This window comes from Desmodus rotundus, chromosome 6 (assembly GCF_022682495.2).
Source record: "Desmodus rotundus isolate HL8 chromosome 6, HLdesRot8A.1, whole genome shotgun sequence".
NCBI classification, from domain to species: domain Eukaryota; kingdom Metazoa; phylum Chordata; class Mammalia; order Chiroptera; family Phyllostomidae; genus Desmodus; species Desmodus rotundus.
In genome coordinates, this window is record NC_071392.1 from 110,059,379 (window position 1) to 110,076,512 (window position 17,134).

General features: G+C 43.8%; 1 protein-coding gene across 1 annotated transcript in view; it reads right to left on the reverse strand.

Moving 5' to 3' along the window:
• Positions 1 to 539: 539 nt before the first annotated feature.
• Positions 540 to 17,134, reverse strand: part of RPRD1B (regulation of nuclear pre-mRNA domain containing 1B) — a 51,746-nt gene continuing 35,151 nt past the window's right edge. The window contains exon 7 of the mRNA XM_024559331.3: positions 540 to 3,103. Coding sequence (XP_024415099.1) covers positions 2,954 to 3,103 — 150 coding nt within the window. The 3' untranslated portion in view covers positions 540 to 2,953. The remainder of the gene's footprint in view (positions 3,104 to 17,134) is intronic.

Genomic DNA, 17,134 nt, shown 5'->3' on the forward strand with positions numbered 1-17,134 from the left:
CAGTCAACACACTTTCACTGAATTTAGAAGTAAAAAGGAGAAAGTAAATCCACAGAAGTATTTTTAAAGGCATACCACTTGGGTTTGAATTACCTCGTATTTTTCTTCTCTCTGTTCACAGTGGCTTTCACTGTATTGCCAAAATCAAATACTTCTAAGGAGGCCTGGTGGTGCAAACAAAAGCACTGAAATCAAAGAACTTGTAAGTTTTCATCTGTCAGAGACTGTGGTACTGGGGAGAGTCACTGAACTTCTTTCTCTCCGTCAGTTCCCACTTCCATACAGTGAGGATAAAACTAGAGGTGCCTCTCCTGGGTGCTGTGTGGGTTGGCTAATTAAAGCTAATTAAGACCCTGGAAAGAACTAGAAAATACTATGTAAGTGCTGAGTATTTATGGGCCACCAAGAGCCACAAAAACTCTTAAGGGACAAGATCCTATGCAGAGCACAGGGCCTACTGGTGATCATTAATTACCCACCGATTACAAAGCGAGCACTGAGGGTTCTGCAAGAGGGAAGGGAAAGGAACCATCACGCAATGTCGTTCAACAACACCATCTTTATTCAAAAATATATATCTATGAGACATTTCAGAATATACTGCTGCCACCAAAGGCAGCCTATACTTCTAAATAAAGTCCTAAATTAATATACAAATTTAAGCTTTAAAAATATTCTTTAAGAAAAAGGGGGAAGGATGAAGACTTTCTGAGGAATATGACCTAAAGGAGAAGTCCTCTGAGGTCTATGGATGCCCTAAGAAGAAAAAACACAAAACAAAACCACCCACCCCACCCTGCCAGATCCTTAAATTAAACAAATGAAGTAAGCACACTTGGGGAGGATATGAGAGAATTAAGTTTTAAAAACCAAAAGCATTTCATTAAAAAAACAAAACAAAAAAACCCTAACTTCCTTACAGGAAGTCCACTAGTAACATGTGTTAAGAGGCCAACACATTCATTTACATAATTGCTAGTTTCATCTCTTGCTCTTGCTGTAATAATTATGCACCAATTGCTGGTCAGACTCAATCAGATAAAACATCACAGTGGGCAAGATCCATTCAGTTAGAACATTTCGTCTGGCTGATCAGAGCAAGTATCTACTATACCCTTGTTTTGGGTTCTTCTGCGGCTAGTAAGATTTTGTTTCCTTGGTGAAGCCCAGAGAATGTCCAAGGGGCTGCTGAGAAACACGCTCTGGAGCAGGACTAAAGCAGCACAGCGCACGGGAGGGGCGCATGTGCAGAGACAGCCAAGACTGGAGTTCATCCTGCGACTTCAATCAAGTCGCCCCCACCCTGTGGCCTCTGAGAAAAACTTCAGATAGAGACTCATTAATTTAATAAGGACAGGACGACAGGCAGTGTCAATAAGAACACACAGTTCATTCTCAAATCTGAGCAACGGCTTAGATGCTACTGGGTTCTACAGAGCTACACTGAACACCTGCTGTGACTTTCCGCTGCTCTCATTTCACAGCAGCAGGAGGGTTCCTTCACGGGAAGCCTGCTCTACTTTTTAAAACATAGGCTGTATTTTAACATGTTTAACATGTAAAATTACATGCAATTGGCTTTTTGGTAATCCTCAACATAATAGAGATTTTGAAGCCCCCCCCCACAGGATCCCTTTTTATAACTTTGGGATTTTAGCCTCTGGGCTGTAATTCTTATTACACTACGGGGGCAAGTTGCCTGCCCTTTCCAATGTCAAAATAAGCCTGCCAAATCAGAATGATTTAAGAGTTAGCAGGCCTAACCTTTACTAAAAACAAGGTAAAAATCCCAACTACATTATGTAGTAGTAATGTCAGCTGGCATGATAAAAGAATTAAAACCCAAAATTAATATCCCCGACTTCCCCTGCCCGAGATGAGCTCTTCAGTAACACCTGATGCAAAGCACGCCTGGGCCCAGGGACACGTGCAGTGGTGCGAACTGACGGACAGATGAATGTGCACAGTGTCATATTTGCAAAGGAGATATTCAAGTCTCGTCACCCCCCTGAGGACACACGCTCCCACAGTGAACTAAATGTTACCGTGTGCCCCACTCCCCAGAAGAAAGGGTCAAAGCAATGCCCACAGAGCCCAGACTCCCAGTATGCCTTTGGCTGTTGGGGCCCACCACTGCCGTTTCTACAAAGCACTTACACAACCAGCTGCCGTCAAAGATCCTGTTTTTAAGAACGTGCTCTACCGTGCTGGGTGGACTCTTGATAAGGGCAGCCTGGGAAGGTTGTTTGTAGGAACTTGAAGCAAATTACTTTTTAACTCATACTTATAAATGCTGTTACTCTGTCTCTGAACTATGATTTTATGTCCCAGATCAGCTTCAAATCTTCTTGCTAGATTCTCTAGTCTGCTTCCAAAACAAACGCACCGAACCCCTGACTACACATCACTAGAATTAATGGGAAAAGAGAACTGGAGATTTGGCAAACTCCTTCCTTATGGCAAAGCTGCTCTACAGTTGTGCCTCCCTTTGGGGTTAGTGGAGTCAGGGAAAGCCAGCGACTCCAGAGTGAGCCCATCAGTGGAAACCTGTACTGAACTTGAACAAGCCCAGCTCAGATAGAAGCTGCTTTCATGACACAATACTATCATCAGGGACAAGATGCTTCTGAAAGCTTCCAAAAGTACACATGATTTTCCTAACTTCTCGGGTATAAAGAGATGGTTAAGAATGGAAAACCAACAGGGGCATAAAAACACAAAGTGGAAGAGTTTATATTCTTTCCAAATATCAATCTAAACTGGATTCCATTTGCCCCTGTTCTGAATTGTGCTCAACAGGAGAGGCTGGAGTCTGTGGTTCTTTCTTGAGGCTGGAAGGCTGGGGGCCAGGTGGAAGGAGGGACAGAACCAGGGGCTACAAGGTTATTTCCAACCATGACTTGCCCTCCTCTTTCTGCTGGTAGAGATGGGAATCTGGGGCACGACACCTGCCCTAGTCAGTAGAAAACAGGTCACCAGCAGAGGGCAGGGGGGCCAAGCCCCCTGTGACATTGGGCAGCAAGGAGAGGTCTGGCAAGCTCTGAATGTGGGACTTCAGTTCCTTGCGAACCTGGGTTACCCGAGCGAGCTTCTGTTTATATTCCTAAAGAAACAAAGAGAAGACAATGCAGTTAAGTCTTTGTGTGCTGATGGTCAAGTTTAAGGAGCTGATACAGATACCCTCGCCTTCTTGCTCTACTTTTTCTCCACTAGATCACCCCTCCCCTATTCAGCTAAAGGACAATCCTAGGGATTTTAAACTCTCAAAAGGCAAAACTTTATATAAAAAGGGAAGCAGAATTCAATACTGGTAACATTATGAAATGGTATTTCACTTAGCACTGAGATTTGGAAGTAAAAAGAAGTGGCATTTTGTATTTGCAGCATCTTTTATTCAGCTCTTAGCTATTTCAAAATGCCTTATAAAATATAATACAGCTGCTTAGAGCTTACAATTTATTTTGAAGGCTACATCTAAACATAATTAGAAAAATCACTATAAAACTACAGTTCCAGTGTTAAATGTAGAGATTAAACCAGATTTATCATTTTCACAGACAAGGACTGTATGAGTTCAAAACACCCAACGCCACCATCCCGAATAACTGAACAAGGCCCTGATGAGGCTTCTGGGAGTCCCCTCTGAACACGCCCGACATCTTCCAAAGGCCCGGCTTTCATCAAGTCACTGCTCCGAGACAGTGACGCGGCACCGTGCTGTCTCCAGGACTGCTCAGAGCTCAAGTCTTCTAAAACCGGCTTCTGCCAACTGTATTTCTCACAGCTTCCCACCCTCGTGCAGAGGCACGGCCTGCAACGCCCTTGGTTTAGGACTCTCCTCTAGCCCGGAGGGGAACACAACCTAGACACAGAACTTCCCTCCTGGTACCAGCCAAGCCCCGCCTCCAGCCCTCTGCCTACCAGCGGAGTCCCACCTCTCCAGCAAAACCTTTCCACCTCATCCAGGAGACTGGCCCCCACCTCTGCCTGCTCCGGAGCCCTGCTATGCACTGGCACTGCATCTGCGGCCTGACAGGCTGCTCTTAGGTACTCTCTCCATACATGCTAGACTTCCATGTTCCTCTGAAACATGACTCCCCTGATGGCAGGAACGGAGCACACTTCGTTCTTTCTTCAGCTCCCAGCTAAACATCCTCTTGGAGAATCTGTGTGGGATAACCACCAGACCATGGGAGGTCTGTGGTTTATACCCATCCGGAGCTTGTCTTTTCTCAAGCTCTGTCCCCCTCCTCGGTGTTTCTGTGAAGACAAGGGTATTCCCAAGTCTGGGTCCTCGCTGACTACTGCCTCTCCTGCAGGAATGCTGAGACTCGAAGACCTGGGTTTAGACCCGGTTCTGACTCTAACTTGCTATGTGACTGTGGCATGCTCCCTCTCTTCCTTTATCCTCACCTTCCTTATCTGAAAATGAAAGAACTGGACCACCCCTAAGATCTTTCTTCAAGTTCTAGACTCCTTCCTGCCAACACCTTATGTACACTTGGGGAGACCCAGCGTTTGAGGGCAGAAGCCCTCCTGGGAACAGTGATAGGACAGGAAGCAAGTTACATGGATGGAGTCCAAGCCAGGAGCGGAAGAGGGGGACTGGGGATGTGGGCAGGGAGGCTCTGCCCCCACATTCCCACAGGCAGTCAGCTGTCCCCTGAAATAACAGCTGCTCGCGCAGGCCATCAGGTGAAGAGACAGGGAAAGAAAGCGAGCTCTCTTGGCACCCCATTTCTTTCTTTTGTAGCCTCAATACAACTAAAACCATAACTTATATAAATTATTAATAGTGACTCCCCCATCAACCTTGTCTGCTTCAAGAGGTCAGAACCAGATCCACCTGCTTTCACCCAGCACCCACCATGCCCAGCAGGGTTCCACACAAACAGCAGGTGTCCGACACAGCTGCCCAAAGAATCAGCAATATATAAAACGTAATAGTCAGTTTTAATTCTTGCAACTGAAGACTAATTTCAAATGTGAGGATCTAAAATGTCTTCAAGGTTCCCTGTCCTTCCCTCTACAAAAATATTTCTTCCTTGGTTTTATATACTTCAAGGGAAATTAATAGAGAAGACCAACTCTCTATTACTGAATACGGATTCATTTAATTGACTTCTGAGTTCTAGGTACAAAAAGGGTAAAATCGTTACTAAAAGGGAGGGCAGTTGATCACTCTGAGAGCTGAATGAATCCAGCCCACACCTCCTCCTGCTACTGGGTTAGTCTTCCCAGAGGGATTTCTATTTTAAGAGCAGGTGCAATAGCCTAGGAGGAGGGCATTACTAGAAAAGGAGGGGACTGCCACTGAAAAGGATAAAAAAACCTAGAGATGCAAAATACAAGGTTAACATACAAAAGTCAGTTGCTTTGCTACACATACCAGCAATGAACCAGTACTATTAGCACCCAAACAATGAAATACGCAGGCACAAATCTAACAAAATGTGTACAGCATTGTATGAGAAAACGATAAAACGCTGATGAACAAAGAACTAAAGAGATAATCCATGTTCGTGGATTGGAAAACTCAATACTGTTATGATGTAAGTTCTTTCCAGCTTCATCTACAGATCCAATGCAATCCCAACCACAAAAATCACAGCAAGTTATTTTGTGGAGATAGACAAAATGATTCTAAACTTTATGTGATGAGGGAAAAGACTCAGAATAGCCAAAACAATATTGAAAAGAACAAAGTCAGATGTACTTCAAGACTTAGAACAAAACCACAGTAATCAAGACAATGTGGTACTGGCCAAAGAACAGACAGACAGACCAGTACGACAGAGCGCAGAGAGCCCAGAATCAGACCCATTCACACAGTCAAGTGATCTCTGACAAAGGAACACAGGCAACACAGCGGAGGGAAAGGCAGTATTTTCAACAAATGGTGCTGGAACAACTGGACGTCCACATCCAAAAAAACAAGCCTAGACATCTTAAATCCTTTATAAAAATTAACTCAGAATGAAACACAGATCAAAATGTAAAGCACGAAACTATACAACCCCTAGATGATAACACAGAAAAAGATCTAGGGGATCTTCAGTTTGGTGGCGACATGTTAGATACAAGACCCGGGCATGGTCTGTGAAAGAACTAATATGCCGGACTTGATTGAAATGAAGAAAGTTCTTCTCTGTGAAAGGCACTGCCAAGAGAATGAAAAGACAAGCCACAGACTGAGGGAAAATGTTTGTGAAAGACAGGAGGGAAACAAATTAAAGTAATGAAGTATCACCACACACCTATATGCATGGCCAAATCACAGATCACTGGTAACACCAACTGCTGACAAGGATGTGGAACAACAGAAACTCTCATATTGGTTGGCCAAAAAATCTGTGTGGTTTTTTCCCGTAAAATAAAAGACATATTTTTCATTTTCACCAATAACTTTATTGATGTGGATATTTAAGTATGTCAGCTATCTCCTGTGTGGTGTAACACTGACCTCCACTAAATGTCTTGATTCGATCGCTAACAAATTCAACTGGCTACCCAACCACGGAGCATCATCCAGTGAGAAATCTCCAGCACAAAACTTCGCAAACCACTTTTGACTCATTCGGTCAGTCACAGCACTTTCTCCACACACCGCACAAATCTTTTCTTCGCGTTGCAGTTACATTTTTTACCTTTCTTGAAATAATAAAGCAAAATATGCTGAAAATGTTACTTTTCTTCCAACTTCAATATTAAAATGACTACACAGAAATTCACCAATTTTGATGTTTTTTTAAAAAAATTCAAGCTGATAATGATGACAGCTGTCACAATACAATCAAATTTTTTTCAAACCAAGTTAAAGACAACTAAGCGCTACTAGAGGCATCTATCTTATGGGAAAAAACCAAACAAGCTTTTTTTACCAAACCAATACATTGCTGGTAGGAATGCAAAATGGTACAGCCACTCTGCAAGACAGTCTGGCGGTCTCTCACAAGACTAAACATCCTCTTACCATACGATCCAGCAATCGTGCTCCTTGGCATCTACACAAAGGAACTGAAAACTGAAGCCCACACAAAAGCCTGCAGGTGAATGTTTACAGCAGCATCACTCCTAACCGCCAAAACTTGGAAGCAATCAAGATGTCCCCCAGTAGGTGAACGGATATATAAATTTTGGTATATCCAAACAACAGAACGGTATCCAATACTGAAAAGAAATGAGCTACCAAGCCATGAAAAGATACGGAAGAACCTTAAAGCATATTACTAAGTGAACAGACACAGAGTCCAGCTACGTAACATTCCAGAAAGGGCACAACCATGGAGGGAGGGGTTGGGGGGATAGAGAGAGCACAGAGGACTTTGAGGGGAGTGAATATGCTATTGTCTAAGGGTGGATATGTCCAAATCTGTAGAATGCATCACAGCAGTGCGAACCCCAATGTAAACTATGGACTTTGGGTCATTCTGATGTGTCAACATAGACTCATTAATGGTGACAAATGTACCACTTGGGTGGGGAATGCTGATAGTGGGGGGGACTATATATACATGTGGGGGCATGGTATATATGGGAAATCTCTGTGTTCCTCTTAATTCTGAACCTAAAACTACTCTAATAAATAGTGTTAAAAAATAATAAATAAAAGACCTATGGGTCCAGAGGTTTAAATGCATCTGCAAGGGGGAGTAGGTGTATACTCCGAATATCCGAATACAGATGAAGACTGCTTAAATGGGTCAGCTGAATGACCTATCTTAATGCCTTGAGGAGAGATGAGCAGGTTAGAATTTGTAGCAAGCTCTCACTAGGTCAAACAGAAGTTATAGTAATTTTATAGTCCTGAAATAGATTCAGTAGTAACTGACCGTGATCTCGCCCACATTTCCCCACTTTTAAAATAGATTCAGCCTTTTTGCAAATAAAGTAATTTATAAATGTTGCCAGAGACCAACAACAACAAAAAAGAATGAATGAATCCAAACAAATCTATTCCCCAAATACAACTCCAGCATTCACTTGCCTCCCAATTCTTCCCCTTATTCTTAAGCAGCCTCGGCCGGGTCACGGCACTCCCTCAGTAGCTGCCTTTCCAGCTGTTCTCTTTGGTTCTGGACAGGTTAAGGAGACAGATCTCAGGAAAACCCAGGAATCTTTTTTCTCAACCTACCGGCCAGCCTTCTGACGAAAGTGTGATCCAAACTGGGCCCTCAGCAACTACCTCTTGCTCTCAGGAGTCCAGGCTTCTTTTTGTGGTAATGATAAAACCAACCTCAGTGGGACGAGACCCATTCAAATTCTTCTGACTCACTTGAGTATGCTGCATCCCACAATCTCTTTAGTACCTAAGAACCACTCAGGTAGAGAAAAGATGCGGCAAGGTGCTTCCATGCGCCTCCTGTAAAATACCTCACACTTGTGTGTGACAGAGCCCTGAGCCTTTAATATAACACTCACGCTGCCCTGCCTGGTACAGGAATTCGAGAGGTCTAGACCTGCACGTTCACATCAGCAGGATGACACCTGCAGCAACCCTGCTCATCGCTCCACTCTGCCCACCGGCTGGCTCATCTTAACCACCATTCATGTCTTTTTGTACTCTTGGCTTCAGACACTTGCCTTCCCTCCAAGACCCATCTTAAGCAAGAGAAGGTAAGGCAAACCCACACAGTCCCATTGCTTTCCCCTTCTTGATCGTGCATAATTTATACGGGGGTGGTGGCAGAGCGGAGGGGTTCAGCTGAATCCTCCATCCGGCTACAGCAAAATTCTCCCTCACCCCAGAGAGGCTGTGGGGAGCTGTGAAACAGGTAAGAGTTCCGTCGGACTTCTGCTGCTACCCTGTTTCGGTATCCTTGAGGACGAGTTGGAAGGAAAAGTGGGCATCTGTGATGAACTGCCTGGGTTTATCTGACTGCCAAGAAATGTTTAAAACGAAGAGGGTAAAGGCCCAATGTGTAGTTCTGAGATAATGCCCAGGATTTATGCTCCTAGAAAAGCTTTGGAATTTCAGCTCACAGACTCTCCAAAGTTGCAGGAGAAGATGTCTCCAACACCCCACTTGCATTGGATCCAGCTGCCACTGTGTGAACACAGACCAGTACGGAGCACCAGCACAAGTGGCTGAAAGGAGCGAGGCTTCCACATTCTTTGCCATTTTTGGTTAGAGCAGTAAGCCAGACCTGACACGCTCTGGGATAAGAGGGTTAAAAATGACAAGGCCTGACATTGCAATGACCTTTCTACAGGAATTTCATTTTCAAAACAAACAAAATTGTAAGTATTTTCTCTAGCAACTCTTGTAAGGAATACTGAGCAAAATGTAAACATTGTCAAGCCTGTATTTTTCTTGCTAGGAAGTATTTACATAAGAAAAGTTACGTTAGAAATAACACCAGGGGCAGGGGCTTGGCTTGAAGAAACAAGATTTCCAATATCAAGACTCACGCCTTCCTCTTTCTCACCCTGCTGTGCTACAGGGCACATGGTGTCTAAAACTGCCCACTGCTCGGCTACTCACAATTAAGAGTCATAAAAGGTTATTGTGCACATAGCAGTTTATGAAGGACCCTGTTTTAAAGGTGACCTGCCACACTGAAGTTAAGTCAAAGAACCGCTTCATAGCATGAAGGTCAGGAGAGCCAAGCAGAAAGGGGAAGTCGGCCTTCACCAATATTATTTAAAATGCCCACTCAGCCCCCCTCACCCTGCCCAGGGTCTTACCTCTAGCCATAAGGCTCACTAGGACCTATACTTAGAAATCACAGCTTCTACTTAAATCACAGCTTTCTTATTCTTTTTCTCTCTCTGATTTTTTTAAGAGGGAAAATACAATATATAAATCTTTGGACTGAATATAAAAATGCTGCTTCTAATTTTTCTTCAAGGATCAATGCGGGAACAAAAAACCGTCCCTGACCTGCACCTTTCTCCCAGCCAGCTCCATGTTCCCACATGACTTAGTGGCACCTGCGACATTTCAAAATGATACATTGTGGGGTGTCACAGCAAGGCTGGATCCACTGAGTAAGATGCTGGGGAAGATACAAGGAAAAGAGGAACTCCTGGCTCCAGCGCTCAGGGCCTCTGAGCCCCACTGCAAACACCAGTAATAAAGGTACACACAAAGTATTTCCCAGAAGGAAAAATGACAAAATGGCTACTGTGAGAGCCATGTTCTCAGAGCAATCCAGCCACACTGGAGGAACCAAACCAGAATGGGCTTCTTCTTAAACTTGAAATCATACTCCAAACGAAGTGTTTTCGGGCTACTTCTTTCACCCCAGAGGTCCCTTCACACAAAACGTTTATAGGAAGCTTCTACTGCAACCACAAAAACTCTCTTCAGACAGCAATTTGCAAAAGCAAGGAAAGATGAACAAAAAGTGTTTACACACAACTAAACCAATAAAAAATTAAACTAACAAAAATAAAATCAATTTCAGGACTGGGCAAATGTAATTACAAAGATAAATATTTACAATTTAAACACATGTCCATTAAATGCTTTGAAGAGAGACTGATTTAAAAATGCATCTGCGGCCTTCAGAAATGTTTACATTACTTACGCAATGGGTCCTTCATTTTATAAGGCCAAATACTAAAGCACAAGAAGAACTATTTACTATTTATAACTAGTTCTCTCTCTCTTTTTAAAACTTAACTGTCCAAACTGTAAGTTTTATGCCCTACAAACTGGCTTCCTAAAGGACCGCTGGGAAACCAGGACACTGATGCTGTGTAGACAAGCACAGAAGGTTCAGACCTTTCCACTGTTTCTGCCTTTGAGCCAAATACTGGCAGTCACTCGTTCCTGGAGGGCAGCTGAGAGACCAAGGGCATAAAAAGGAAAAGGACAGCTTTCACACAAAAGGAGTTCAAGCAATATTTACTATAATTTTAGGTGCTAGAATTCTGCTGGGGGCAAGGCAGTCAGTAGGTTACTTCACTGCATTTGAATACAGCTCTCTATGAGCAATTAAAAAAACTTTAATTCCTTTCCATTAGCAAACCGAAAAGGAGGGAGGTTGCTGTGGTAGAACAGAACAAACTGTAAGTCAGAAAATCCAAGGTCAAATCCTAAGCTACCACTTGCCTGTGGTGTGACGTGACTTCACCTCATTGGGCTTAGTGTCTTCATGTAAAAGACAGAAATGGACATAATGCCCACACCATGAGCAACTGTGAGGTCTGAATGAGACTCAGCACTTGCTAAACTGTTCGATGTGAATTAGCAGATCTAAAGGGGGGAAGATCACCCTTCCCATGTCTTTACTTTATGAGCAATATTTAACCTTCCTGATTTATATGTTCAAATTGAAAAAAAAGAGAATTATTAATGGGATACAAAATCCTCTCTCAAACCATTTGAGTATGTTCTGAAAATTCAGCACATTTACTAGAAGCTGGCTTGAGAAAATGAAAGGGCCCTTGATCTCCAAGACAGGGGTGGGGAGGTGGGGTGGGGGGTGAGGAATGCCACAGAATTTTATAATTAGGTGGTACCACAGTCCAATCCTATCAATCTAAAAGCCAAGAGAGGGGAAGGAGTTTGTCTACGGTGTAAAGCCTAATCTTGCGGGAACATTCTCAACCCAGGAGTCCCCATCAAAGGTATGCTGGTGACTCTTGGGGTTAGGAATGCCAACTCCCAAGCAACTGAAAACCTGTATATAGCTTTTTACTCCCCCCAACTGCTCAAGCCCCTTATATAAAATGGCAGAGAACAATGCATGCTGTCAGCCCTCCACATCCATGGATGGTTCCCAACTACAGATCAAAAATACTGTTTCTGATCCTCCTGCAGTTGGTTGAATTTGTGAATGCAAAACTCTGGCATATGGAGGGGCAACTGTATACTTATTGAAAAAAATTCCAGTATAAATGGACCTGTGCAGTTCAAATCTGTGTTGTTCAAGGGTCACCTGGACTCTAACCTAGCCTAGACATGAACCAAGTTGCCACTGGAGATCAGGACACTGTGCCTGGGGTAGAGTTGGTGACAAAAGAGTGACAACACAGAGAGGATTTTATGCTCTGGTCAGAAATAACCCATAAACAGGATGACAAACTACACAGTGCTTTGAAGGAAAAAGAGAGCAAAGGCGTGTATATGAAGGGGCAGGGAGTGGAGATGGGAGTGGGGTGTCAGGGAAATAATGTCTGACTTGGGATATAAACAATGAACAGGAATCAATTCGCTAAGGGCAACCACGGGAAGTAAAGGGACAGAGAATAGCACATGTGAAGCCAAAACCAAAAAAGGCCAGCAGAGGCAAAACCAGGTGTGTGTGGCGGGGGGCGGCTGACACATCAAGGATCTGGGCCTATATTCTAGGAGCAATGAGAAGCCTTTTAAGTATTTAAGAAGGGCAATGACATGCTCAGAGGTGCATTCTGAAGATGTCACAGGGCTGCCACGTGAAGAATGGATTACAGGACACAGAACAAATGCAGATGGAGCAGTAATGAGGCTGCTGCTGGGGGTCAGATGAGAGACAATGACAGTATGGACTAAGGTGGCGGAAGTGCCGACAAAGATGAGGCGGATAGGTTCAAGAATAACTGAAGAGATAAAAATCACAATCACTTGTGGAAGACACGTGACAAGAGGCCGTGTGGGGAGGTGCAGCAGAGGGAGGGGCTGCGGGAGAGTCTGGGACGAGAGGAGACTGAGCTGGGCGGTTTGGGAGGTGAGAAAAGGAAGGGGAGAAACACTGGGTGGGCACTAGTGTCTCCCTGTGACGAACAGCAACGCCATTCTCCAAGACAGGGAAAGAGAAGGAAAGGAAAGGTGACAAGGAAGAGATGGCTTGTTCTGGCCACAGTAAGTCTGAGGTGTCGGTGGAAATAAGATATAAGGGTCTGAAGTACAAGGAAGGGCTTGGGCTAGAGACCTGTATTTAAGCCATCAGCATACTTAAAGCATGTCACTCAGGGAAAAGGTCCAGGATAAGAAAACGGCTAAAGGAATACCAACATTTACAGGGCAAGGATGGAGAAAAGCTTATTAAAGGACAAAAAAAAACCCCAACCCACAAAACCCCCCAAAACCTAGGACCAGCAGAGAGTGGGTGTGAGAACCTGGAGAAGGAAAACAACAACGGGCAATACATAGCAGCAGTAAATGCTACAGAGAGGGCCAAAAGAAGCAAAGTGAGATGAGAGGCAGAGACCGAGAGCTATCTCTTGGTTTTTGAAAGGAGACCGCAGACTGGGGGATTCTGAAGACGCCCGGCCCCTTCAGTGGAATGCGGACAGGCACACCAAGATGCAGTGGGTTCAAAAGCAGAGGTAGCAAGGGAAAACAGCACACAGTCTTAGTTAAAAAGAGACAGCGGTAGTCGTGCAGGGCATGCTCCTGTGCACGAGGTTTAAATATGTGTATGTATTAAAGAGGCAGAGTATTCTGCCTGCTGAGGGTACCTTCTCTCTACTCTACTCTAGAAGTAGAGGGTACCACTCTACTTCTGCAGAAAGGAGAATAGCTTCAAGTCCTCAAAGGATCTAATGGCAAGAGAACTGTCCACACTGTTTCCTTAAGATGCTCACAGGATCCGAATATGAACGAGAACAAACACGGAGGCCTGCACAGTCTGAATGACAGCCAGCACCACCACTGCTTCACGGAAAGCCTGCCACGCCTTAGGAGCTCCTGGACCTCGTTTGCAAAGGCTCAGTTTTGACTTCTGATTATAACCATGAGCATTTTTGCCCTAATCATGGAAAATGTCTCTTTCTGACCTTATTTCAACCCCACATTTTATAGAGAAGAAAATGAAGTCAGAGATGTAATTTTCAAGATGGTAAAGTGCACCACAATGCAATTTGACTTCTTCAAAGATCACAAATTGAAGTGGGAGTAGAAGGCCCACTTTAACAGTACAGGCATACCTCGCAGATAGAGTGGGCTCAGCTGCAGGCCACCACAATAAAGTAAGTTGTAACCTTTTTGTTGGGAGGGGTGGAGGGGAGGTGGATCTTGCTTTCAATTTGTAAAAATCACATCTGTGAAACGCAATGAAGTGAAGCACAATAAAACGAGTTATGCCTGTCCTAGGGATACTCAAAAAGCTTAACATTAGATCTTTGCTCAAAATAACATGTACCCATTGGGTCAAAGAGACACACACAGAGCTCAAATTTCTGTAACCTGAACTCTGCTTTCAAAGTTACGCTCACTGAAGTCAATGCTATAATAAGTAGCTGCTATTTTCCCACAGCCGTTTCAATGTAAACAGATAACTGAAACTCAGGAGAGAGATCCTGTTTGTCGAATTAAACTATTCAATGTTCTTTCCTTCATAAAACAAAGATTATTCTTTAACACATCTTGTCTGTTTATAAAACACAATGAAATTCTAGACTGCTTAAGATGCTTTGGGAAAAAAAAGCTTCTAAGGCAGAAATGCATATTGCCGTCAACACCTTGAAATCTGTACCATCTTCAGCGCACTGTAAGACAGGCAGATAGCTGCACATACACAGAGAATCCACGTTTAGAAACTTATAGGAAAAAACAATCCCAATATTGCGAGCTAGCCCAAAGGAAGTAATCATGATCCTTTTAATTTTAAAATAGGAAGAAAAATAAAGGAACTATACCATAATTAAAAGTATGATTTAATACTGAGGTATGATCCCCCCAAGTTTCCTGTGATGTGTTTCTTTTACAATCTGAGTAAAAGAAATAAAGAACTGACAGTATCAGTTGAACTAAGAGTAACTGTTCTGGCAGATGAGCCCAGTGACAAGGGGTCCAGATATGTTTTGACAATATGTATACATGTGATTTATAAATACAAAAAATGAGTACTACACACGCCAGCTAAAACTTGGTAGGGCTCTTCCAGAAAGCAGGAGGGATCAACAAGAGTTGGGCTACACCTATGAAAACGATGCTATGGCTAAGAGTAGGGAATTCTAGGTGGGAGAGCTTTGAAATCATGCCACTTTTTCTATGGGAAGCCTCAAATGTTGGTGAACTCAGCCTCTGAGTTACCTAGTACGCAAAATACATTACAATGACTATAACGTGGCATTTTTTTTTTTTTTCTGGAGAGAAAAAAGATGAAGAAATGCCAAAGGTTTCACACTGTGATTTGGGAAAGAATAGACACACGTACCTACACACACACGCACCTTGCCGTTCTAGCGGCAAATCTGGCCAGAGCTGTAAGGGTTAGCAGTGACTGACATGAATGAAAGGAAGCCAAACACCCAACATACAGCCTCTAAACTCCATTATTACTCATAGAAATATACAACTCGAGAAAAGTCCTCACCTCCTGGAGGGAAACCTGGGCGGGGAAAGGGCTTCCATATCAAAGCAGGGATGAAAAAGCAGTGAGCAAACCATGGCCTGCCGTGTGGGGAAGGATGAGAACACACCTTGATCACTGACCTTTTGGACAGCTGTTCTAACAGCCCATGGTGCTGCCAGCACTGCTAGTGTTGGGAGGAGAGAATTACATGCAAAGGAAGGGTAGTGGGTGCAAAGGACTGGTAAACAGGTGGGGCTAGGCTGCCCAGAGCCGTGAGAGGCAGCTCTAGGGAAAGCCTCTCAGTTCTTTCCCAGAGTCAGGAGTCAAGAGATCAGGGTTCTGGTCCTCGTGATTTCCTCTGTGACCTTAAACTGCTCACAGGAGCCCTGAGATCTGTTTTCTCATCTGAACTGAGGATTAGATCACCCGGTTCCATCTGTTCCTAATGGACAATGAGATACTGGCTTTGATCATCATGGGGAATGGGGAGAATTTACTCCAAAGTGGACTCTCTGCCTCTACCAATTGCCTATCCCATTATTGAAATGAACGCTTCTAACCATCTGCACCATGCAGGAAGGTGCGGGATGCTGCCAAAAACAACAGATGGCCATCAGTTTGGTTTAGTACTCCCTCAGCTATAGCCAAAGAATTTCTCAAGTTGTTATAACCAAATTACAAACAGAAATGTGAAGAGTCACACAGCATTTGGGCCATGTCCCCTTTCCCTGCCGTGTTCTCTGAAGTAGAAGGCTCTACTCCTAAGAGTTCATACAGCCAAGTCCCGAAGGTGCCAAGCTGGGGGGAAACAGCAGCAGTTTCAAGTTCAATGAGCCAATTCTCCCTCCCCCCACCTCAGAGCAAGAACAAGCAGTCATAGGAAGGACTCAGTATTTAGAACCTTGGTAACAGAGTGGGTACTCTCAAACTTTAGAAAGGTATATACTGGAGGAGACTTGATTTACATAAGATGTCATTTCTCTAAAACAAGGTTCTTGAGAATTGTTGAAATAATTCAACTTTGGCTACTCTTCTGTGTAGGATGTCTTCCAGCTGTTGACCTCATGGAATCAAATTTAAAAGAAACAAAACAAACAAAACCACAAACCTGATGGAAAGTTATAAGATGTCTGCCTTGGATTCTGTCCCTGGTCTGTTTCTAACTCCCTTCTCTGAGCTGAGTTCTTCACCAATTCCGAAGCCAGACTGCACGATCTCTCATTCCACCCAGTTCAACAACCCTGTTAGACTTTACTCCTAGACATCCAGGCTCCTGTGTGCCACTTGGGTTTGCAGAGTGCAGGTGGCTGCCACGACTGTGGCTGAGCAGCTTCACTGAGTGCACGCACGCACTCATTACCTTCTAGAGGAGGGGTAAACACAGCCTACTGAAAGGTGACATGCACTACTGCCTTCTGTGGTGGTCCCTGATACCAATGGCACCTGAACAGGGCTTTTTAACATCAAATGCATCAGTAAGTGGTACCCTAGCATGTTTTAAAAACTTCTGCAGCAGAAATTTAAAAAGACCTAAAAAAATGGAAAGAAATCTCATGTTCATGGATTGGAATACTTAAGAGTGTGAAGATGGTAAGTCCCCAAAGCAATCTATAGATTCAATGCAATCCCTATTAAAATTCCAACAGATATTTTTTTTTTTTTGGTGCAGAAATGGAAAAGCTGATCCTCTAATTCATATGAAGTTGCAAGAGGCCTGTGAGAGCAAAAATAATATCGAAAGAAAAGGACAGAGTTTGAGGGCTCACATTTTCTGACCTTACTATGAAGCCATAGCGATGAAAACAGTACGGCACCAGCACAGCACAGGCACATGGATCAACAGAACCGAATGGGGAGTCCAGAAAAAAAGCCCCATCTCTCTGGCCAACTGAGTTTTGACAGAAGTG